The following is a 26,282-nucleotide window of genomic DNA, read 5'->3' as shown; positions in this document are numbered from 1 at the left end:
TTCACTCTGTCCTTTCCAAGAGGAAGAATGATGCATACACCAAATAGTGTATTGCTCCTTCCCTCCACAGTGAATCCTCCACTAATTAGGAGGACTTTTGCTGATCTGTTATGTACTATGACAGGACCACCAGAGTATCATATCACGCAGAATTCAGCCCTTTTATCACCATCAGATCTAGTCATTTCTTTATTTAGCACCTATGAACATGTTCGGAGATGCAAAATCCCATCACTTTACTTTCTGAAAGGTAGAAGTATAAAATACCTCAGTGCAGAATGGATTCCATAATTAGAAAAAGCACAAGGGCCAGCTTTTTCCCCCCTCATGAAGCTTGGGAAGCTCTAAACAATATGCAGGCAAAAGGGGAAAATGGTTACAGTACTGAGAAGGCTAAAATTTGAATGAGATAATAACAAACCTTTCTTGTGGAAGGAAAAGGAAATGACTGGCTTTAAAAAAGCTTCTGTGATAAATCATCACCCTGCATGAAAGTCCACTCATATATGCTGCCATATCTCGTAGTAAAGTTAGAGAAAAACAAGAAGGAACAAAAACTTAGCAACAAACAACTTTATAAAGAACAAAATGTAGCTTGCTAGAATTTCTGAGCTCTTTCAGTAGTTCAGACAGTAGAAGGAGATTTCAGAATCAAACAAGAGTTTCAACAGCTGTATTTGTATTACAGTCATAAAGGCATCAATGTGAAATACAGCTCTAATAAAAATTGAAGTTTATAAAACTGGATGGTAATTTTCCACCCTTTCCAGAAGTATCTCAGAATATCCAGGGGAATAATACCTGAAAGAGAAACATTTTTTGTGTGCATTAGACTACAAGGCATGTTCTGTGCTAAGTAATGAAACACTATTCATATTTCTATTGATCAGGAAAAAAATCCTAGCACTAAACACTGGTCAAAGAATTCTGCCATTATTCCCCTACAATGTTTTAAGAGCCTGCTTTTCAACTTACTTTATCATTCATACTTGGAAGTCAGGTTTTCAAAAATATGTTTAGCTTCTTTTAGAGCATGTAGGTAAGTGGCTAGTTTTTAGATAGGGTCAGCAGCCATAAGCATTGTCTCGACTGAGAAATGTAGATGTTAACTTCTTTTGAAATTATGGCTTTTAATAAAAAGCATGAGTTTACACAGAACAATAGGCTGCCAGACAACAATAGCTACTGCTGCTCATCAAACATAAGCACACACCCCAAAGCTAATGTGAAATCTACATCAGTGTGAGAGACATTGGTTCTGGAACAAAAAAAATTATCACAATGACCTTCTCTCTCTAATGCCAACTCAAGGACTGAGATTATCCAATAGGTTTTCATTAGAGTAGGACTCTATGGTGCCATTATTGTCCTGCTGTCATTCAGTTGGTTTTCCACAATGGACCAACTACATACTTCCAATATGCAAGTATCACCAAAACTGCATTTAGTTATTTTTCAGGTTAGGAGTGTCTGAAATTTATTACTGTGTTATTCTAAAAAAGTAGATCTCAGTACATTTCTGGATTTGCAGGCATGTAAATTGTCACCTCTGAGCCCTGCAAGCTTTAACTATAAAGAGAGAGGAACACACTTCCATGTAATGCATGCCTAAAATATATTCAGGGAGAAATCCCCAGCGTTTTCACACTTAAGGAAGATCCATTTACCTTGTTGATTTTCATTTTCTGGATGATTTCTGCATAATGTCACTCTCTTTAAAACTCATTTTAGTTCCCCGATTGTGACGCTAACTTTTCAATGCATTATTATATTTAGTCTGCCAGTGGTCTGAAATAACAGGTCTCCAGGACAAACCCAGAGCTGGAGTCTATTATAGCAGCTGTGCCTCAGGCAGCACAGCCAACATCAGGCAGTAGCACAAAGAGGCAAGCAGGAGATGCTCAAAGGGGCCCTTTTCTTTATTACATCCCAGCCTACATGAGTAACCCTGTTTCATTTACTGGGAAAAAAATAGCTACAACAAAGAAACATTAATTATATCCAGAAAAGCGTAAGCAATCTCTGAAGTATTAGCTGCAGAATAAAGTTTCTTTATGATTTTGCTTTTACCCGTTTGACAGCCACTGGCTTTTCCTTGTGGAAACAAACAAGGCTTCATTTTATATGACTTACTCTGTAGCTACTATTAGCTGAAGAACTCTGTTGCTATAATTAAAATTGATGATGCAGATTTTCAGAGCCTGTAGAGGGAGTGCACAAGTACAACATCCTTTTGATGTGTTGATGGAGTGAAGGACTGGTAAATGGATATCTAGAATCTAGGAGGGCATTTCTCTCATTATTACAATTTAGGATGGTGACATTTTGACTATAAGCTATTTAAGAGTGTTTCTGTATTCATTAAGGGCAAAGTTCAACTTGGTGCAGACAGCTGGTGTATGGTCCTTTTATATAACACTTAAGCCTCATGATGAGGCTGGCAGAAGAAGGGCAGCTGTGGACAGAACAACTGTGCAGGAGAGACACACACAAATCTGTACATCAGAGGAACTTTCAGAGGAGCCTCTGAATACACTGGTTCAGACAGGCTCTCAGGGAAGTCAAGGATGCAAACTAAGATTCACCAATACCTGTATTTTGGAGCCTGAGTAATCCATAACTAAGTTACCAAGATAAAATAAACTTCCCACAGACATTCATTAACATGACAGCAGTTGTACTGAAGCCTCAGAGTTTGTCTGGGTAGTGCAGGACTGATTTTTCTTCCCAGCTTCCTGCAAGAGCCTGATTATTTGGTCTTTGTTTACAGACAAAGAAATTTGATTCCAAAAACAACCAGAAAAGAGAAAGTGTTTAAAAGCATGTGTCTGGTGGTTGTGTTACCATTGGGGTTGTTACCAAATATTACACTGTTCTATTAAAAATAAAATTAATGTATGAGTGAAATTAATATTTTTACCCCTTGCTTTTTATTTTTCTGGTGAAAAACATCTAACAACATTATAAGCATTAATTTTTTTAAATTTCATTTTCCCTACCTTACTATTTCCTCTGGGTAGCAATTGTTAATAGTGTTGATATATTCCTGAAGAACTGACCCAGGTTCTGCTTTTATTTCTTGAACCTTTTTAAGTCCCCCGGTTGTTACAAAGAGACGACGTGCTTTACTGTCATGTGGTAACACCTACACACAGAAAAGTGTATTGAGAAAAAAAAAAAATTTTCTTTTGAAGGAATCTATATGCTACTCAGCTCAAATATTGCTTATCTGTTTCTAATTCAGAGGACAGATAAAATGGAACATCAGAGGTGTAACATCTGTAACAACTACTGTATTTTAACACCCAGCTGTACAGGAAAAGAGTCATAAACCAGCCTTTTATGGTTATAACATAATTTAACATGTACTTTAATACACAGCATATATAAAAATAATGAATTGAATATTTATCTTTACATAAGTAATATTTCTTGAATTATTCCTGTAGAGACAATAAGATTGGGGAGTTTAAATAGATAATAAAAACAGAACACTAACATGGAATAACAACTGCATCTCTTCCACTAACCAAGTTATTCAGGTCTTTTATGTCAATTCCCACAGTTTAAATGTAGAACAGAATTTTATATCATCATAATGATCTAGTATAGATAGTGCATGGAAACAATACTGAGAATTGTTGCAAGTGAACAATGCAGCCTAGATGCACTACATGCTACTATTAAAATTCCTAGATATTAAAATCCTACAACACACTGTGTAGCCATGGAAGCCTTTTACAAACACACACACAAAGCAAAAATGTGAAGTTTTTGCAGCCAAAGGGGACAAGAAGCAGAAACGATCAGACAATACATTCTGTGCTCCATGAATGATGCCAATATGCAGCTCTGTCCAGAGGGAGGGAGGAAGGGAGGGAAGGAAGGAGAGAGGGAAGAAGGGAGGGAGGTGGGAGCTGGGCCAGGCAAGGAAGAATGACAGCACGTAATCCACAGGCCCACAAAGCTGCAATAGTTGTTTTCTTTTTAAAGGAAAAAAAAATTATGCAAGAGAGATAAGGCAAGCCATCAGCTGCATCTGTAATAGAACCAGACAGGTTTAAAAACAACTCTGAGAGCTACATACTACAGAGGCAAAAGCATTTTGTAAGCCTACACACTGGCCAGACAAATCAAGCCATAAATTTGACTGTATCTCAGTGTAAAGCAAGAGCCTTGAATGAGAAAGAGAGTGCCTAAAAGTATGAAGGAGAAGATGGATGAGATTTTTGCCATGTACATAGGTAAGCAGTCTTCATTTTTCCGGTCCCTCTAGGCCGTACAAAATCAACAGACAAGTGAAGAAAAAAGGGGAACACAGAGAATTTTCCCTATTATATGCTTCATAGAAGTGTCAGGAACAACTGTGATCGTTTCATTGAGAGAACTGAAAATACGGCTGTTTCCCCCCACGTCCCACAACAAGAATGGCCAAGGAGGAACTAGCAAGGAGATGGGATATGGCCCTTTCCTTGCCTTCCTCCTCCACACTGTGATTCCCAGGCTGGATAAGACAGCAGAAAACTCTCTTGGAAGAGGCCCTAAGGACAGACAGCACCTCTGAAATGCAGTCCCTTCCCCCAGTCCAAATGGAGACAGTACAGAATTGCACAGACCCTGAAAAGGAGAATGCTAAACTGACAGTCTAGCAGCGAGAACAGATCGGATCCCACTCTGAAGCACAGCTCAGAAATAAGGCTTTTGCCATGCTATAAATAAGCCCAGACATGTAATACAGCACAGCTCCCAGAATAGGAAATTGCCAAGCTATGGTACAGGACAGAAGAATTCTTTAACTGCAGAGAACTTAATTTTAAATGCCAGACAAGCACAGTTTATTTAATACTGCGTAGGAGAAGAAGAACAAAACAATGGCTGATATCCAGCAGCAAACAACATGCAAATCTATACACAGGGTAATCAATTACTATGCACTCAGCTCATTAATAGCTCCAGTCAGCACAGAGAAGCAAAAGGCACTGGATTCTGTGCAAATTTCCTATCTTTGTACAGACTTGGCAAGAAGACAGGACAAACCTAAGTGTGACAAGGTAATCAGGATTCTGTACTACAAACAGTAGTGCTTCCAGATCTGTGATCATCAGAACTGAACATCAGGAGTGTTTTACTTAGCCATTTCCAGAAAGAACATGTCAGCAAGACAGCCTGGTATCCCTGCTAACAGATGACGCTGCAGAGTATTGCCAAAAGATAGTCTATAGTTGAGCAGGATTCCCAACATCTAGTGAACACTGCAAATGCTGGAAACCTCCTCATTAGTTAGCAATTACTTTAAATAACTTGAAATATTTTTATTAAATTGTACCACTTTTTACATTATGTTTTCAAATCAACAGTGTAATTGACAACAGTTTCAAATTTTGAGAAAGAGATATGAGAAAAAAAATTGGGATTTTTTACACTTAATTGAGACTGAAAATTAATGAGGATAAAAGTGGTGAAGCCACTATACTGTAGACTGTTATAAAATACCTGACTTAACTCAGTCCTCTACAGCTTGTACTTTGTCTAAAACAGATGTGATTGAGATTTATGTGATACATGGCTCAGTGAAAATATTTGCACGTGAGTTAATATTCCACTTAAGCTCAAGAGGTAAGGAAGAAAAAACACGTTGCTTATAAGAAACAGATTTGCCAGTCTTAAGATTAATTATAGCAGGTTCCAGATGAAACAGTATCCTGCTTTATCAAATAAAAGAATGCGATGCTCCAAACTGCTTTGCAGTGGATGCTTGAGGATCCCAAGAAAACAACTGAGACCTTCAGAGAGGCTTCATCTTTGGAAAGATAACTTCCTTGCTAAATGGAAAACAATTAACATATTACTTATCAAACAGAGCCTTTTCTTACCTTACTAAACTGCCCAACAATGTGTTTCATAATATTGGGAGGGGCATCATGCAGCAGTGGTTCAAGTGCTGGGAGATACGTGCATTTCTGAAGGATGTTCTTTAAGGCTCTTTTAGTCTATTGAAATTCAAAATAAAATTTTTCTAGTAAGACATTAGCGAAAACAAGAATTCACGTTCTATATCACCGAAGTCTGGTCAAAAAAGCAAATTGATCAGAATTCTGAAAAAGCATTTTCTGAATAAAGATTATGATATCTATCAAGTCAGTTAATGAAAAATCAATTTTCTACTTAGATTTATTAAACCTCAAAACCTACAGTGCATCATATTCTTATTATGTTATCTATAGTCAAAGAAATGGCAATTTTCCTTTGACTACAATGGAAGCAGGAGTAGACTCTTTAAGTAAATTGAAGTACTGTAATAAAATAAGAAAACTGAATCAAAACACATTTTAAAAGATTGTATTTTAGTAGTGGCTTACTAGGAGAGCCTGCTGGTCTGGGATAGCAAAGTGCACTACCGTCCAGGCAGGGAGGGAAGGAGGGAGTGCAACCGTTGTGCATCAGTGCTCAGTTTCTGAAAACAGACTGAGTGTTGATTGCTACAAGCAGCAATGACCTTCTTGGGTAGGACTAGAGGTACAGCTAATTTGCCCTTGATATTTTGGTGACCACTGAAAATGACTATACAAAAGTTATTTTACAGATCTGAAACGTTATACTTCAGTGGCATGTACAGAAACGTCGCATGACATGGGAGCCCATAGCCTGTCATATTATACTTTTCAGCTGGTTCAATAACTGTTGCTCAAAAATACATTTTACCAAAATGCAACTCTAATAGTACCTACACAAGAAGGGCCTGAAACATGAACAGCTGCATCTTTTCAGAGCAGAGCTTTGGCTATTTGTTACAGTTTTCTTGTAATAATAAAAATGTAAGGATCTACTACAAGGAGTATAGTATTTTTGTACAAGAGGTCATACTTCAAAAAAAGAGAAAAGTAGGTAATTAGAAATTAGTCACTCACAAGAAATTATAGCATTTATGGGTGTGCAACTCTGTTCTAAACTTTGTAAAAGAAAATGAGGGACTGGACTGCTGTGACTGCACCATATGATTTGATATGCACCATATGCACACCCATTAGGATCAGAGAGTCCTAATAAATGACATGCAGCCTTCGGACACCCAATACTCAGGAAATCTGTGACTCGATGAACATCAATAACACCACAAATGATTTCGTAGGCTTTAAGTGCTTATACCTGTTGGTTACAATAAATAGCTCATACTGCAGATACTACAAATATACTTGCTTTCATTTGAAGATCTTCTGAACTGTGTGTGTCCATATACATAGCAAGCAGTGTGGGCAGCACATTTGCTACTGCAACAGCACGTGCATGCTCAGGAGTATGTCCTCCAATCTGTCCCAAGGCCCAAGCAGCTGCTGCTTTAATATGATCTTCATGTTCTTCTAGCAAGCAGGCACACAGTGGTGGTATTCCCTGCAGCATTAATCAAAAGCACAACCTTTACAAATCTACACCAAGGAAGGACAACTTGAAACCAATACAGACTGTTAGAAAATGTTTCTCTATTTATACTTTTCGAAAACAAGCTATAAGACAACGCATGCTGGTGGTGTCATATTTTCATATCATAACTAACAAGAGCTTTTAATAAATCTTAATAAATCTAGTTAAAGAAAGAAACAAACTCAATGTTCCAGCTCAGAAGGCAATCTGAGCTAACACAAATTTAAGGGATAAAAGGAATACATGACATGACACGACACAATTCAGGCTGTACTAAGAGTAAAGGCTTTAGTTTTCTCAGAATGAAAATAAAATATTTTGAGTGTTTATGAACCTATGAAAGCAATTTGAGACCAGAAGAGCTCAGTCATTGAGTCTTTGGGGTTTTTTTATTCACAGCGCTAAATTTCAACTTACCGATTTCTTCTTGAGTACAGTACTTCATGTTTGACTTATCCAATCACTTCCAGAAAAGTTCCAACTCTTGCAGACATCAAGAGGTGGACAATACCTCACTCACTTCAGCTGTTACTGAAGTTCTGGTTCAGGGTCACAGTCCTTTCTCCACAGGATTATCGAGCTACTTAGTAGGTGGTATTATGTGCCAGGATACTTCAATGGGAATCATGCTACTTCAGGTAAGGCAAGTCTACTAAACTTCTAACTGGAAAACCTTTTTCTTCATCCCATGGATCATTTTTTTGTCTTTTCTGCACACTTTTCATTATTTTTCCAAGATCCTTTTGAATACAAGCAGCAGAACTATATGCACTAGTACAGTTAGATTAACTTTTCTTTTCCAATAATGCTTCATCTTCCACTCTTTAATACCACAAAGACAGAACTGTCTTTTTATTTGCCACTGCACTGCAGCAGAAGACCACAATGAAATGCTTTTCCAATATCAAAATCATTTTTCAAAATTCATCCTCTCCAAGATGCAATACTGTGGAACAGAGTTATCATGTTACATCATGACATCACAGATATGCAACTGCATGTGTTAACACCACAGTGCACGTCTTTGAAATGGTTTCAGTTTACGAAGCCCTGTCCTTGGCACTATGTACCACTCCACAAGCTTAGTTCCCCTGAAACATTTTTTTTAAAAATTGTTTTGGGGTTTATTTGGGTTTCTTTTGTGGATAATTAAAATATTTAATTTCATGAGAGTCTGCACAGATCCCTACAAAATCTCTTGCTGCAATCCCATTCCATTATGGTAGCAACCATTATTACTCTCAAAAAATTTATCACTTAGGCGCTTCTTTATTAACTTAATCTTGGATTCATCCCACTTAACATCAAGCACTCAACAGCAGGAGCATATTTGCTCTAGGCATCCCTGAAAGTGGAAAGACAGAGACACATCCAGAGACGGCAAGGAAAAAGTGTCTAATTCTTTAGATTTCAAATGCAGAAGAGTTTTTTTTTTTAATCACTCCGACCTTCTCTGCGTACTTATTGATGTTACGTAGCAATTTCCATTTTTTAACTTGCATTCCTACTAAGATATTTCTGTTCCTCTGGTTTTATTGTTCTGCTGTTTCCACCCATATAGTGTATTTTAGATGCCTGACACAGTGTAAAAATGGGCCCACAATGCCCAGTGAAATTACTTCCTTCCTCCTGTCATCAGTTAGCATTATTCAGATCAGAATATTATGTCAAGCACTAATTTCACCTATTGTGAATATTGCAGATTCTCTTGCTTTGATATCATTGCCCAGCAGAATTTATCTAAACCTGAAAATGCATAGCTTATCTCATTTGAAACGCCACTTGTGCAACTGAATCAAACCATACTATATCAGAAACTGAGGTCTTTTAAAAAGTTTGAAGACTTCTCTGGCAAGACTACACTAGCAGTACTAGGAGATTCATGCTAGTGCAATGAAGAATGTGCCATTAAACATTCTTGTTTCAAAAAAGGGTTTTGATGTAGCCACAAATATTCATTTTAAGAGGAAACAGACCATAGAAATTCACTGACTTATTTTCTTTACCCATGCAATTGCATCACAGAAAAATCACATACTATAATACAAATAGATGCTCACGAGGACATTTTATGAAAGGTTCAACTTCATGAAGACACGCTTTGATCAGGTTACCACAATTTCAGCCGTAGCAAGCGTCAATATTTGAAGGAAGTGTATTCATCAACAAGTATGTAATTCTGTCACAAAATACATTCTCTGCCTGTGCTAATTCACGTCTTTCTCGGAATACCACCGAAGCATTATAGGAAGACTGAAGCATTATAGGAAGACGACAAAGTGATAGCTAACCTTGGAGACAATCACTGCCATTGACAAGTTCTCCGAATGAGCTGCTACATAACCAAGCATCATGATGCCAGGCAGTCTGACAGTCCCTCTGCAGCTGCCAATACAATCAATCACAGCAGCAACTCCGCCTGCATTTACTATCAGCTGTGAAAGCTGGAAAGATAAATGGAAGAGATTAGATACTGTGAAGTATCAACAGGCATAAAACACTACATTAGAAAAGACTTTAAATGCATTGCTCCTGATTTACAAAATAAAGCTGGAAAAAGAGTGATGTATCATACAGAGTGTTGGGCACTAAGTGCAGCATGAAGTTCTCTGGAATGAAGCTGTTTCGCTACTCTTTTTCATCGACTTCACTGCAAGGAAATCAGGACTCTGAATTCTTGATACTGTATAGTATGGAATGACATATTCTCAACTCCATTATTGTACTCTACTCCAAAGAAATACGCAAATGAGAGCCTAAAACATGAATGCCCTTGAAGACCCACCTACAGAGCCAGATATTCCTTCATACTAGTGCCCACTCACTCCCAAGCCATCCCAAGAGCATCCTATGTTCTGTGCACAGAAGAGAGGGAAAGGCACATCCCTCCTCGCACCTGCATTCTGGATAACCTCTGCAGCAGAAAAGCCTTTGTGGATCCTCTCCACTGAGGCATGAAGCCAAAATCAACTGTCATGGATGCGTAGAACTGACTTGGACAACACCATTCAGCTGTTCCAGGGTATTCTGAGGGAGGTTTCGAAGGAACCCACTTGATGGGCAGTGGAATTTGCCCCAGAATGCCAAATTATATAGCCTTGCTTATAAATGATAATCAAGCTATGCAACGTGCTTCTTTCCGAAACGTATCACTTCTCACATCACTTGAGGGACAGCGGTAGAGTATGTATAATATTAATAATGCAGAGAAATTAAAATAATTTAATATTATGATTATTTTCTTCTGTCTTGTTAGCCATATCCCATTTCTCCCAAAGATTCCAAAGCAAAAGAAGCATGTTCTTAGAAGTCAAAATTAAATGAGCAAAACTGAAGCATATGGATTTCCAATCCAGTTGATTACTATAAACATAAAATTTACCTTTGCCTTGGAGTCTTTAAAAGGGGATTGTTTTATTCATGAAACAGCTAGATGAAAGTTAAAGTTCTTACTTAGAAAAACTGTTTACATGACTACAAACTGCAGCCAGTGACAACCAAGTCCTATGTCCGGGCACAGTCATGTGCACTTGGAGGCACAGAGCTCCTGCATAGACACATTCCCCAGTGCTGTAACCCTCAGGCCCCACTGCAAGTCCCCCAGATCCTGACTTTCACATGAATTTTACTGCATATGCAGATAGAGAGCTGAGATCCAAAAACTACAACACTCACATGACCGCCACAAGCAGCTCCTCTAGAAATATTTTTGTTTATAATATTTGTATTTATTTATAGAAATATTGTTTGCCAATCTGCCTGTGCTGCAACATGTGTTGCTTGAACAGAGTTGCTCAGAGTTGGACAGAGATCACTGTCACTCAAGTCAAATGTGATTGTGACTTCCCACTGGGAGTCACCAAGATAATTCCTACAGCTCCTTTGGAGAGCTGTTGGAATGGCAAATTCCCCTTGCATGGAGGATCCTATGCTAGCAGCTCTTCTGACTTTACCTGCAGTCTTGTGAGTTTGGCCTCTGGCTTCCAACTCTAGTGCCCCCCTCTTCACTTTTTGGAGAAATAGAAGTTGCATTGCTTATGAGGTGCAGGAAGAAAGCAGGAAACGTGACAAGGCTGAAACCTTTAATCACTCACAGCTTAAAGACTAGCAGGCTCAAGAAACAGCACAATTTTCATGTTTAAACACTTGTCGGTTGTTAAGCTGGTATCATGATTTTTAAATGGCTGTGCTCAGCATTAGTGTGTTCCACAAATACATTGCATTTCATTCCAGAGTCATATTTAGAGCCTTTTAATTATTTCTGTGGTCTAATGTATTAACATAGTTGTAATTATTTGATTTTTCCATTTATTTTGTATTGACTCTGCTAAACATCCCAACCTTCCTGTATCAATTACTGGCAAAAAACACTGCAAATGCCAAGACTCAAATTACAAACTCAACCTAATAAAAGAAACTACCATCAGTTTAATAACCAAGAAGACAACTTTTTACATTCATTGTTATTGGAAAAATAACTAAAATGTGATCCCAGCACCCCAGAATATTTTTTTAAAAGACACACATCATCTATTATTGTTATAGGATGATCTTGTCATTTATTAGCTGGTATCGTGACTTCTGTGAGGCTTTTCTTATGATAATTTTAATATCTAGGACTGACAATCCTGTCAGCCTAAAACTCCCTCTCTATGCAGATATCTTATGGAATGAAGTAGCCAGGTATACATTATATGATTCCCAGTTTCTTAACCCAATTCATATTCAATACACATCTCATATCAGCAAGCATTTCCATATTTTTCCAATAAACATGCCAAACAGCCATTTGCCCTCCCTTTCGAAAAGCAAATGACAGAATAATCCTGTATTTTATTTACAGTGTAAAATCTAATGATATGACCTTGTATTTGCATTTTCAAGGTTTTACCTCAGGCGTATGCTTTGCTATCTCTCTAATTAAAGTTGCACCATTTTTCTTGACATATTCATCTGAGTCCTTCAGGCATGTGAGCACAACTGGGAAAATTTCTGCTTCAACCACCAATTCTGCAAGAGCCACCGAATGCTTTGCTATTTGGCTTAGCGCTGACAGCACCTGACGCTAGTAAATAAAAATTGTTATAAAATCAATAGTATACAAACATCCCACACCACACAGTCCTGCACACAAAAATCTATTGCATCAAGGAAAACAAAGCAGGATAGGGAAAACAATTACAGCTATTTTACAATTCACTGAGTCAATTCATGCATGCATATAATGGCATGGAACATTCACTGGTTCCTGAAAAAAAGTTTCTCCTTTGTTTTATCCCATTCAAGCTTGCTGTGTATTAAAAAAGAAAAAATATATATACACCATTTAAAACGGTAATTTAAAATGTAGTGAAATCTATAGGATGTATCTTTGTTTGCAGGAGTTTGGTCTTTCGGCTCTTATATTAAAGAATTTTTATCTATTGTTTGAAGTGGCATTTTTATGTTGTCTTCTGTTTCTGTTAGAGTAAGACAGAAAAATGATATTACAAAATATTTTTTTGTCAATTAAACTGGTGATTAAACCTTTGAAAACAGCTATTCACATCAGACAGCACACTGAAAAATACAGTAATACGTTTCATATTAACTAGTTTATAGTATAATCTTAAGTATGCAAAACCTTTTTGTAACTGAATTGTGCAAATTTTATCTATTAAAAATATCTGTTGCATTCCTTGCATGCTACATAATTAAAAAACAAATTCATACTATCCACTTCAAAGATTAGTTTAGCTGTTTCTCACAGAGCGGCAGCTTTTATCCAGCAGCTAAATCTGTGAATATGTTCAGAACTCTTTGTCACTAACTAGGTAGTCACATTTTGTTAACACCCAAAACAAGAGCCTCCTAAATAGACACGCACATCAGTGTCTTTGATTCAGTATCAAGTAATGACTTCTATAACGGAGATTTTTTTAAAAAGTAATTTTTAAATGTACCTTCAGTTTAGCATCAGGGTTCAGGATCATCTGAGCTAAGTGAGCGATAGCTCCTGCATCCACTACTGTCTGTGCTAACTCTGGAGAATGCTTTGAAATATCACTGAGAGTTGAAGCAGCAATCCTTTTCAAAGCGATTTCTGGCTCCTGGATACAGAGCACTAAAAGAGGAACAGCGCCTGCATCCACCACAGCTTGTGACAGTTCTGTAGGTCCAAGGAAAGTAATTAAGTGAGTATGGGTGACTGACCCTTGTGCAAGCCATTTTTCACCCTGACAGATACAGCAAAGGAAAAAGGGGAGGGTGTAGTTCACTGTCTCGACATCTGCATTTCAAATCAGCCTTCCTGGTTTCATAAACCATGTGGACCAATCCACAACTGAAAAGAATGCAGGTCAATAGATGGACCCCCATTTACATGCACACATTTGAGGTAGATTAGGCTGAAATGGTTTGTTATTCTGTTTTCTTTTTCTTTTTTTAAAGTAAGCAGATGTCAGCTGTTTAAACCCTGGCTATTCTACGCTGATCAATAGGAAAGCATTTTATGCATGGCTAACAACAACACAGAAAGGCAAAGTACCAAAATTTTACCAACCACCTAATTAGAGAGCATTTTACCCTCTTTAAATGATAAGCAGATAATAGCATAGATCAAATGCCAAAACCAGAAATATAAAAAACATACATAAAAGCTTTATCTTACATAAAAGATTGGAAAAAATTGAACCTGCTGATCAAAACTGGTCTTTGCTACTATACACAGGACAAGACAGAATTTATATTTTAATTACATGAAAATGTTATCATATACAACTGGACAAATGAGAAATATTATCAGTGGGATATTGTGTGACTGAGATTAGTACAATATCCTTAACTAAATGCACCTTGAAAAAAATAAAAATCTGAGCATATGATTAACTGACATGGACAAAAATTACACTATTACAAATTCATTAGCTCTCTCCATGTATGCAGCATTAATCACAGTCCTAAAATAAGAATTACTGGATATCAGAAGTGAAATTTATCCTATAACCAAGCTGTGATTTTTTAAAATAGTGTTGAAAAGGTGGTAAAAATCATGGGAGATTCAATAATCTATTAGGTTTTTAGTTCAGTTTTGCTACACCTTATTATGCATATCCATTATCATCTTTAACATTTATCTTGACTTACAGTACCATGGCAACATATGGCTGTTGTATTTCAAGACTCTAACTTAGCTTCTGATTTATAGTCCATCCACAAAGAAATTTTCATACTAAGAAAAATATAGCATACTTCATTAAATATACATAGACTAATATAGTTTTTCATGAAATCTGTAAGTCATGTCATCATTATGTTGTTAATATCCAAATAATGTTCCTGACCAGATTTGTTTTCACTTAGAGAGTTATAGCCACACACTCCAATACATGTGGTAAGCCAAATATTTACACTATGGTTTTTTATAATACAATATTTTAAAGAAAGTATAAATACTATCTCACAAAATTATAATAAATAATGCAGTTATTTTTAAACTAATATAAAATTAACTCTTCAAGCTTTACTTTTCAAATATCTATTTGACTGAAAATGTAGTGTGCATCCTCCAAATACATACAAATCATAAGGTTTCAAAACCCTAATGCTGTATCTCCAGTTTTACAAATCTGAAGTGAAATGTACCTGAAACATATCTGAAAACACACCTAAAAACTATCTAATAAATATAAGTAATACAACCTACATTCAGCTTTTTATGAAAAAAGCCATACTTGATTTCTTCGAATTGTATTTTGATGACACACCGACAACGTGGAATACATCATGAAGTACTGACCAACAGTCCAGATGAATTCAACCGACTGTGCCTCAGAAGGAACTTCAGCACAACCAGCTCAGTTGCCTACAGTTTGCTAGGAGATACGGACATCAAGGAAACCATGTCAAGAGGGACAGGATACTACTAGAAGAATGTGTTTCTTTGATGCCTTATGAGCTGAAATCGTAAGTTCAGGTAGAGAGAGAAAGAGCAACACTTTAAAGTCACAGCTATGCCCAGGCATGCAAAAGTAACCATAAAAGTTATTTTAAAAAAGCAAACTACATCTGATTCAATTTAGACCAGCTCTTGCTGTTAGAAGTCTGATATCATTTAAACACTGACGGTTACTTTTGGTCATAGTTGATTAAACGGTTGTTCTTCCAGCAGTGTTTATAAGGTTCATGGCTAATAACTTACCACATGGAGCATGTGGAGTTGAACCATGTGTCAAAAGACAAACAACTAGTAAACAGACTGTCAGAGAAACAGGAAAGCTGAGGCAGGGACAAAAGAAAATACAGATCCTCCCACCACATTCCTTTAAGAACTCATCCCAAAACTATCATTCTAAGTATTAAGGGTTCTATGATAATTGTAATTTTTTTCCCTCAAAAATAGACTAAATTAACCTTCCCACTTGATAAAACATCTTTAATTCAGACTAAAAATCAAAGAATTCATGAACCTTTGCTAGCTAATTACAAAACACAGACACAGGTGGGAAAAAAAATGAAGGCTGAGGAGTTAAAGGAGAAAACACAGTTGTCAAGAAGAAATTTTAAAAAACAAACATTCAGCCAAATAAATTAAAAGAGTTGGAACAAATTACAAAAAGACTTTTCTGAATGCTATGCCAAGGGCAAAGACAAGACCAATAGCTGAAGAGGGGAAGCCAACAGATGAAAACTAATTTATGAACCTCATTTAATTTCACAGAAGGTTGTGAAAACCCTGGGCTTGGAACTTCAGTTTGGGGTACAACCCAAGGAACCTGTCCAACTATCATCATCATGTATGATAAAGTAGGATTTCTCTCTGTATGAGTGAAGGTAAGAAATGTCTCTGAACATATATGGAATAACAAGGGAACTAAGACTTGAAACCTCCTATAAATTAGTTGCTGTTGTTCTGAATGATATCATTAAGAGTTTAGCAAATGGACATACTGCAGACATGAAGACTGACATGGAGGTAGAAGACAGACTGATAAAGCCAGACTTTGGAATTCAAGATGTCACTAGTTCAACCAGAAGTTGTACAGGTCTGTCTCAATACAAAAGTACTAATCAGGGACTGAGAAATTAATTCAAATTAAGTTGAGGCCTAGTCATGAGTTTATGTGATCAGGAAGAGTGGAAAATGAACAAAAAGGAGTCGACAAGATCCTGACTATGTGCAGGTCTCCCCCAGAAACGAAAAATCAGCTCGGAACAAATGTCATATTGTTCTGCCAGTGACCAGGCCTAACAGGAACGACACAACCAGCAGGAAGAGAATCCAATACGCAGACTGCATTGTAGACACAAACGTTATGATATGAATGACTGCCAGGGGTACAAACAGGTCAGTCAGCTGGTACATAAACAACACCACCCCCAGTGATCCCACAAAAGATGTGACTCAGCCCACAACAGGTGGTACAAACAATGAGCCGAGGTTTCCCATAGTTGGCATGGGAAACAGCCAAACCAGCCAGTTAAACGCATAAGAGAAAGGTGCCCACATGGCGACTCTCAACCAATTCACCCACGTTCGCAAAGGCCTAAACAGACCAGGGCCCAGCTCCAGGGAGAGTCAGGAGGTCTGCCCTGTCTGGGGAGTGCACCCCACAGACAGACACTCCTGACTCCCTGCAAGTGGTCCCAGCTTTTATCCCCAAGCAGACACCTGACCTTTGTCAACTCAATGCGGGACCCCTGGGGCTCATTTCCCTTCTGGCTCTCCCTGCAGGGCCGGCCGCACCCTGGGGGGAAGCTATAAGGCAAACTCACCACCTCTGTATGAAGGGCTGTGGGAATCACCCATATGTCAACCTTAATTCAGGGCTCAGGGTTCAGACCCCAGCATTTCACATATTAACATATTGGAACAGCAGCAAAACCTTCTTTGCTTGAAAGCAAATGCAAGTTTCAGTCCAGACCATGGTTCTCAAACAGACCCTGCTGTGGTGGCAGGTGTATCCACAGGAAATAACAGGGTTTGACCAAAACAAACACCAATACAGTATTTTTCTGAGGACTGTGTGGTCATGTAATGGCCACGCAGGAAGACTCTAATCCCCACAACTAGTCTAAAGCTGCACTTCATAAATCACAGATTTATGCAGATCGCTACAACCACAGTGCTATAGATTCCACTGGAACCTGTGGGAAAACCTTGCATCAGAAGGATAGAGGTCATTAATTATGAGGCAAGCTTAGAACCTGGAATAAGACAAAGTTACTGCTAGACTCAAATCATTGAAGAGCTCAGCAAACCTGGTCTAATCTCGTAGCTGACCCTGCTTTGAGCTGGAAGCTGGACTAGAGACCTCCCAAGGTCCCCTCCAAGCTGAGGTATCCTGTGATCCTAAGAATGTCACTTTCTGACAAAAAATCAGCATAACTCCACTCTCAGCAATATGCGTGAATATAAAGAGATTGTTTTTATTTTCCTACTGATTTACAATATGTTGAAGCAGGTAAGAGATAATTAATAAATTAAACCTTTTATGTAGGCAAAGCAAATGGAAAGCTAAGTTACTTGCATATCTCAAACCTAAGAATTCTGCATTTTAAAAGTAACAGAATATGGTATAAGTAAAAACTTACAAACTACTCTCCATGGACCTGATGGTATTTTGATGGTATTTGAAACACTTTACACTTCTTTTCAAACACAAATAGTAGAAATAACGAATGGCAAAATTACAGCACACCGACCTGTATAATTTGGGAGTAAAATTCAGCTCAAATGTATCTCCAAGAAAGAGCAGAACTGCAAGAGCTGTTCCTAAATTTTGGAATATGACCTGGCAAGAGTTTTAGTGTCTTGAAATCTCATGAGACATCTGTCTTGACCTAATATCTCGCAGGCCTTCTGGAGACCACAGCAGAAGTGCATTTCAAGACATCATTGTGTGAAGACAGTAGGGAATTTGCTCACTAGAGAATGTTTTCATCGGGAGGTGGGGATGGGGGACACACACAAAAAAAAAAAAGAAAAAAATACAAAACACCACAACAAAACACTACCACCCTCTTGATGCCTCAAAATGGAAGTCTTCTCATGGGAACATACACCACATTTCCTAGAGAGCAGCTTACAAGGTCATGGATGGAATTCCTGATTAAAGGCAGAGAGACCCTACCATTGCAGTTATCACCAAATGTTGGGAGCCTTTGCTTGCATTCAGGGAGACAGAGGTTCACATCCTTGCCTAAGACAGATCAGAACTTTTATCTGTCTCCCACATACATCACAGACATATGCCCTAATTATTGAACTTTTCTTGCCTGGGCAAATAAGCCTCCCTACCCTCTTATCTTTTCAGGAGAGGGGAAAAAAAAAAAAAAAAATCTTGTCTTAATGTTGTCCCAGTTTGGAACTGAAACACTTTTTGAAACTGAAAAAAGCCTTTCTTGGGTGGGGAAAACCATTTCACACCCAATTATATTTTTAGAGTTTAAGCTGCAATGTGTGTCCACCAACAAAGACATAAAATCATAACTGCCAGATTTTGTCAACCCAGGCATGTGAGTCTAATCCAGTTTCTTGAACAGTATCCACCAGATGTTGATAAGAACAGGTCCATCTACCTTTGTAATCCCTCTCCAATAATATCCTGTTGCAAAGGCATGCTTGCGGGAGTGTAAGAAACACACCATGCACAGAGTGATCTTTCTTGAGTGTAACTCTTCTACTTTCAGTAATCATTTTAGAGATTTCCTGTGGCTGTGTTATAGAGGAAGGTAAATCCCCCAAATTGGCCATAGCTGTGCAGAGGAAGAGCAATTTCTTTCAGTTTGTTTCATTTATTTATTTATTCATTTCTTTGGGGTTTTATAACTGATTACATCTAGTGATCTGTCTATGTCCTGACACTTGCAGCTTGGTAACACTTAATTTCAACCTAATTTCTGAAAATGCTGTTCTTATTGCTGGCACAAATTGACATGAGGCACGCACCCATTCACTGTCACAGAATAAATAATTCAAAACCATGGAATAAAAATTTGTACAAGGAGTTGGTTGTCTTCAGTACCTCCACATCACCTCCATCTTTGCAGACAATGCCATCACAGAATGAACTGGTTCACCCTAAAGTTCAGCCAGCATTCATGCAGTGAATAGCATGAAGGGCAATTGAAGTAAGTCAATATTGATTTACTGACATAACAAAACTACAGAAATGTTTATGTTAAGAGTAACACAGACACCCACACTACACACATTCATACAAACGATCACAAACAAATGACACAAACAAATCTCTTTCAGATGGAAGCAACAATTGTTTTCCACCAAAGGGATTCAGACCTGTTGACCAAAAGATAAAAGATTTTTACCACAGAGGTACCCCAAGAATGAATTTGTTTCCCAGAAAAAGCAGGAAAAGTGCTGTTGGGAAAGTGCTGACAACTTTGGAGTCTGTCCCAGTAAGTAAACCCTCTCTCTAACTGGAAAGGGGAATCCCCCGTGCCTTCTGCAGTCCAACACTCCATAAAGATTTAAAAAAAAAAATAGGAAAATAATTTCCAAATTCAGTCTATGTACGTTTTAGAGCCAAAACCAAACATAAATGCATGAGTTAATGGGATCCTAGAATAAGTTTAAACAATATGAACACAAGCCATTTCTCCCAACCTTTCCAGCCAGCAGTTTCTTCCTTCAGTTCTTTGATTCATGGCTCTAAACTTTTACTTGATCTATATAAATAGCTGGTAAAAGAATTACCAACCATGTGGATCAGCTTTTAAATAGGAACATGACACTGGCAGTGAGTTATACAACTGCTTGTGAGACAGCAGTGAACTGCTCGATATCAGATTTCTAGGATCTATTCCTGACTCTCAGAGAAGAGTGTGATCCACTGGTTAATGATAATAGTGCAATTAATATAGCATATTTATCCTGAAGGCACTGCTATAAGCTGAATGAAACTTGGTTCTGCCTAGGCTTCTCCATTTTACTATGTATATAGAACAAGAACTAATGTCAAGCAAAATAAACTCTGTTCCACAGTAACAGTTGCCAATGTACAAGGATTCTGAAATTTCTTCATGAAAAAGAATAAAGCAGAGTGTCATGTCCTGGTCATGAGCCCAACTGTTAGATTGGTATAGTTAGAATAGGTTCTTATTCCAAATTTAACATTTTCTACCAGTAGTGAAGAAATAGCATCTTGTCCTATTTATGTCCTATTTATTTGGCAGCGCTGGATTAATGGTTGGACTCAATGATCTTAAAGGTCTTTTCCAACCTGAACAGCTCTATGATTCTATGATTACAATAATGTAATTTATTATAACTCTTACATAGCATTACGTTGAAAGAAATATGTGAAATCTATTACCTGAATTGTGTCGGGCAATATACCCAAGTGCCCAAGATGCAGCTTCTTTGACTCCAGGGTCAAAATCTTCCAAGTAAATTACAAGCATTTCCAGTGCTCCACACTGAACTATTGCCTGAGCTAGCTGAGGAGAGTGTTTACCAACTGCTCTTAGCACAAATGCAGCTGCTTTCTTGTAGAAACGCTGTGCAAAGTAGAAAAACAAACAAACCCCAACTTTTACTAACATGAAGTAGTTTGAAGCATAATACAGTACACACATGCATAAATTAGACTTTTTTTAGTAGCAGCGATACATACAGATCCAAATAAGGACCACCAGACATCACACAAATAGTGAGCCTACCATCCTTCTTTGAGACAGCTCATGATCTAAAATTTGCAGTAAGTGCATAAACAAACAGAAAAAAAAGAGAGGGTTAAAAGGATATGGGAAAAAGATAATTATCTAGATAAGTCTGTTTGTTTAAGTGACTAGTGAATGATAAGAACTGCAAAAACAATAGCTCTTAACATATTCAACCAGGTTATGCAACACAAGCTCCTAAAATAATTCTAGCCATCTGTGACACTTGCAAAGTTTCACAATTTCTAATGTGTATACCTTCACAACACCTCTGAGAAAACATTGTTTACATTTACAAACAAGAAACTGAGACATAGCAAATTAAATCCAACAAATGGGTTTAGGATTTGAATCCTAAAATGCCTAAATATTGCCTAAGCCCATGGCTAAGATCCTGAAAACCTATTCCACCAAGCAGCCAACACTGTTGGTTTTGATCAAGCAGCCTGCAATTTCACTCCTGCATGTATCCTGAAACAGTTCCCTTTTGACAGGACTAAGCACTTTGGCACCTCTGTCATAAGTTCAAGCAAAACCCACACACTTGTCTCAGTTCTACCCATCTCCTTCAGTACTGGACCAAATGCATGTTTTGTTCCCTGTAAACTGCAATGGTGGTTGTAGTTTCTTCTAAAAGCACAGATAAGTCTACACCACAAAAGCAAACCTCCTGCAGTTTCATAACTAGCTGAAGATTAGATTTCTTCCCCCCTGCTTTACAGTTTCAAAATCCAGAGCCCAGTTAAAGTACTATGGCCAGAGACAACGTGTCAAGAAAAGACAGTTTCCCTCCCTTGTGAAGCCACTGTGCACCAATGAGTGCAAGTCCATGTGCCCAGGGTGTGCTCTCCAGCCTAGCAGCTGACAGATCATCCCTATGGACAAGCTCTAGAGGGCTCTCCCCATGTGCCAGCTCCTTTTAATCTCATTCCAAGGTCCTTGATTCTTTCCTGCTCTGCACAGAGGCTGGGCTCTTTACAGAGCTACATTTCTACTCTCGGAGTACCCAAAACTTAATGCAAAGCCCACATCCCTTTTGGATCAAGTCCAGAGAAACAAAGAACCACGTGAGTGCTTTTGTGCATCCTGTAAGGTGCCCAAACACCTTCAAAAGTCTGATCTAAAGCACTAAGGTACAGCAACAGAGGAGTATCTGCAATGGCTCCACAGAAGTAAAGTGGAGCCAGGCCCACTCCCTGGCCCTGAAGGGAAGTGACACAGCACACCGTGTCCATCCGCTTAAACTCTTCCCTCACAGCACAACGACCTCATCTATACTGCTGGAAACCATCCCTGTCTTGTGCTATCCTCTAACCCATGGCCAGGCATTGCCTAGTAGCTTGACAGTTGGCAGTGGCTAAAACCACATCAGAGAGTATGTTAATGATCAAAGAGCACAGTCACCTTCCAGTGCTCAAACACATACCCTGTCCTTCCTTGGTTTACTAGTACTGATATAACTCCTTAATGACAAAAACCTAGTCCTCTAAATTAAGGCCTACAAGCAGGTACATTAAAGATAATTTATAAGCAAAGGACTAAACAACTTCTGTTCCCTTGAAATAAGGGAAACAGCACAGACAAATGATCAAACCCCTATACAATGTAAACTACCATAAGGTTTGCTGAACTTGGTGGAGTTACAGTTGTTTACATCAGTCTATGTATGTGCAAATATGTGACTGTTATTTCTGTTAAGTAATTATGCTCCTGGCACAGAAAAACACTTCTTTGTTTTTATTATTCAAACCAGATTTATTTACAGACAAAATGTATTCCCAGGCAGTAAGAACACACTGTAAAACTGTATTTTGCTCAGTTTGACAAAACATTGATCTGGGATGTGACCCTGTAACTATACTCCATAAATCAGTAGTCAGTATTTACTGTGTGCTCAAAGAACCTGCTCCTTAAATGTACATGATGATACACAAAGAGCGAGTGGAATGGAAACGTATCTGGGGTGGTTTTTTGCCTATGGGAAATAAACTGCTAAACTCTGCATGAACTGGATAATGAGTTTCCTCCAATTGCCCTCAGTCACCAAGGCATAGTAGGCTTTCCATGACCTCCCACTAATCTTGCTGCTGGCCCAAGTGATTCTGAATTACAGCCATCTTGATGTAACTACAGCACAGGCAGTAACATGGAAGAGATAAATCGGGGTACGCAAGCTATTTATCAAGGCTTTGAGTTTTAGCAGGAGGCTAGTTATCAAACCAAAATCAAGGATAAAGAGTTTTGCCCCCCTTCTTCCCTTAAAAATATAAATAAAATAACCAAAATGGTTATAAACTTGTCTAACTAAAACTTTTAACTTTCTTTCCATACTATACCAGTAAGTTGACATCAAGGTTTTTTTCTTTAGCTTTTAGATTAATTGTATAGGCAATGACCCATATACACAAAAAAATATGCAATAAGTACTTACACTTATGTTTCCATCAAAAAACTGAAAATTAAAATACTTCATTTTTCAAATTATATTTCCATTGAAATCCTACTTCTCCTAAATCTAATAAATCAAACCCGCAACCTAAGCATGATTGTGGTATCAAAGAACTTAACCCTCAGCTGCCTCTTTCTTTTTCCAGTTATTAGGAACCTTATCTGAAAGTATTTTTGTTAATCTAGGTTAGTTCCACTGAAAAATCAAAGCTAGAACATATGTAAAACCTGAAGAAAAATGGCAAGAAGAGACACCACCAGATTTATCTGCATGGCAATTGTGACTACACTTCAGTTTTGACAAATACGAAGTTTAAAACCTTTCCATGTATTTTCCTGTCAGTGATTTGATATTTCTCATGCTACAGATTTCCAAAAGGCTACATTTGGACACATGAAATATTTCATTAAAGAAGTTCAGTTTTTATAGCATATTTTACAAGCATTTGGTACTATCAACAAATCCCAGTCAGTTATCACTAAAGCTCTGAAACTGTCTCATTTTTAAAGAGGGGCTTTTTATAAAGCATCCCTCAATATTTTAAAAACATAACAGTGATATTATTTTATTTCATATAGTGCATTAAAAGGTGGGATGATACTCTGAAGTCAAGCTAATTTGAAGTCAGACTTAGGCACACAGTACACATTGATCTCTCAGGGGTTCAAACGCAAGTGTTGTCTCTAACATCAGTACATTTATTGATACATTAGAGTAACAGCAGAAAGCTGATACAGAATGATTTCCCTTTCTCTGTGCAATAGTTAAAAATAATGATTACTTAAGAAAACAATGATGCCTTACATTCTGCTCAGACAATGAACACACGAGCTGTGGAAGAATGTTTCCTTTCACAACTGCTTCTGCCAGGTCATTGTTACAGTTGGCCAGTCTCCCAAGAGCCAAAGCAGCAGTCTGTTGAATCGTTGGGACGACATCCAGCAAAAGAGGTCTTAGCAAGGACATTACACCTGAGTTACACCAGGAAGAGAAAAGTCCATTTGGTAAGCATAAATCTTTCTAAACATTTGCTTTTATTCATAAAAACCTATTAAATTAGTCTTCCAGGAAATAAGAACTTGTAGGAAATCCAGGTGTTCCACTGAAATGAAGTCAGCGCTTGGATAGAATTGCTGATGCATAGCAATGTTTCTGACCACTTTTCATAGGTATAAAATATTTCTGAAATACAAAAGAAAAGTCACATGTATAAATCAGCTAAGACATGTACCAAATACATGCCTTAAAGTACACACAAGGAAACACGGTATATTCAAACATATATAAAATGCATGTGTTAAAGTATGCCCAGGAAACTCCATCTGCAGGTCCTGGTGAACTGACATTGGCATGTCACTCATTCAGCATGCCAGCAGAACCTCTATGTTAAATTATACCAAATTGCATTTCATTTATTATCAGTGATTGATTTGAGAACCAATATTCATAATATATTACACTCCAGATAGAAGAGTTGAAGATTTTCTCATCACGTTATTATTTATGATGTGTTTTCACTGATGAGTCCACAGTGTATTGGTTAAACATGAAACACTATGAAAGTCCATTCTGTGAGGTAGCCTTACAATAGATACTTAAAATTTTAGGTGAGGTAAGCAGCCATGACATGAACTATTAGCAGTCATGCCCTCAGAAAATCCCTACGCAGATGAACATCTGGCTAAAAATAGGAAGTGGGAGGAGTAAACTTTCCATTCTTGCAACAGGAGAGATGAGTTCACTGTGCAGTTCTGCAGGCCACTGTGCCGGGATGTGCCATTTGGTATTCGTCTATGATCTGGAACAGGGTGAACAGTGAGGTGAGACCTTGCTAATGACTCAGTTATTCAAGGCAGCAAAAGAACTAGAGACTGAATGACTGGGTAACAAAATGTCAAGTGAAATGAAGCACATATGGGGAAGCCAATCCTAACCTTGCAATACATGCTGAGGGACCCCAAACAGTTCACTACCACCCAGGAGAAAGAGCTCGATGTTAGACCACACAGGTCCATGGAGACATGGGCTCATTGCTCAGTAACAGAGAAGAAAATTTACCTACGTTATTTTACTGAGTGCTCAGGGTTATTTGGAAAGCAGATCACATTGCTAAGCTATTATAAGCTATCCTACACTTAATACCCTTCCCTAGAGCAGATCTGAAAAAGGTTCAGCAAAAATCAACAAGGGTGATCTAGATGACCACTCTGTACGTGGAAGCTCTTCCTACAGAGAGACTAAGACTCTTCAATAGGGATATAAATGAGATCCACATGGTTATATGAGAAACATGATTTGTAAGGTCTTGGAAAATTGCAATTCCTCAAAAGTGCTGTCTCTGTGTGAGGCAGGTGTATGAATTAACATTTCTGAGCTTTATACCTCAGCCAGAAAGCAATGCTCTCTGAAGATGCCGAAGTGCTACACCCGAACAACACGGGTTAAAGGAACACTTCAGTGTGCAGTCTCCTGACCCTACAAAAGCCAAGAGCCTGATGGGTGGGACACCTGGATCAACCTGAATCTAGGATGTGGCAGACAGTTCAGTTCTGGTGATGGTCTCAAAGCCCAGTGAAATTTAAACAAACAAGAATCACTTGACCCAGGAGGAACCCATTAGCTACATCCAGACCAGGTGACATGTTTCTGACCTATATGACATACGTAGACACTGCAAAATGTAAAGAAAGTTTATGTATACATAGGCTTTGAGTTGTCCCAAATACGAGATTTGTATTATTACTATTTTCAA

General features: G+C 38.0%; 1 protein-coding gene across 1 annotated transcript; it reads right to left on the bottom strand.

The window, feature by feature from the left end:
- Positions 1 to 558: 558 nt before the first annotated feature.
- SPAG6 (sperm associated antigen 6) lies at positions 559 to 24,546 on the bottom strand (the record flags this gene model as incomplete). The annotated part of the gene is made up of 9 exons (XM_008947357.1): positions 559 to 801; positions 3,000 to 3,145; positions 5,874 to 5,990; positions 7,198 to 7,389; positions 9,711 to 9,863; positions 12,311 to 12,484; positions 13,362 to 13,567; positions 20,736 to 20,919; positions 24,335 to 24,546. Coding segments are annotated over 9 exons (1,451 nt in total), but the record flags the coding sequence as incomplete, so codon positions are not given.
- Between the last annotated feature and the right edge of the window lie 1,736 nt (positions 24,547 to 26,282).

Source organism: Merops nubicus, unplaced genomic scaffold (assembly GCF_000691845.1).
Source record: "Merops nubicus isolate BGI_N331 unplaced genomic scaffold, ASM69184v1 scaffold22069, whole genome shotgun sequence".
Taxonomy (NCBI): Eukaryota; Metazoa; Chordata; class Aves; order Coraciiformes; family Meropidae; genus Merops; species Merops nubicus.
The sequence above is the reverse complement of the archived record's forward strand: the minus strand, read 5'-3'. Positions and strand labels throughout refer to the sequence as shown.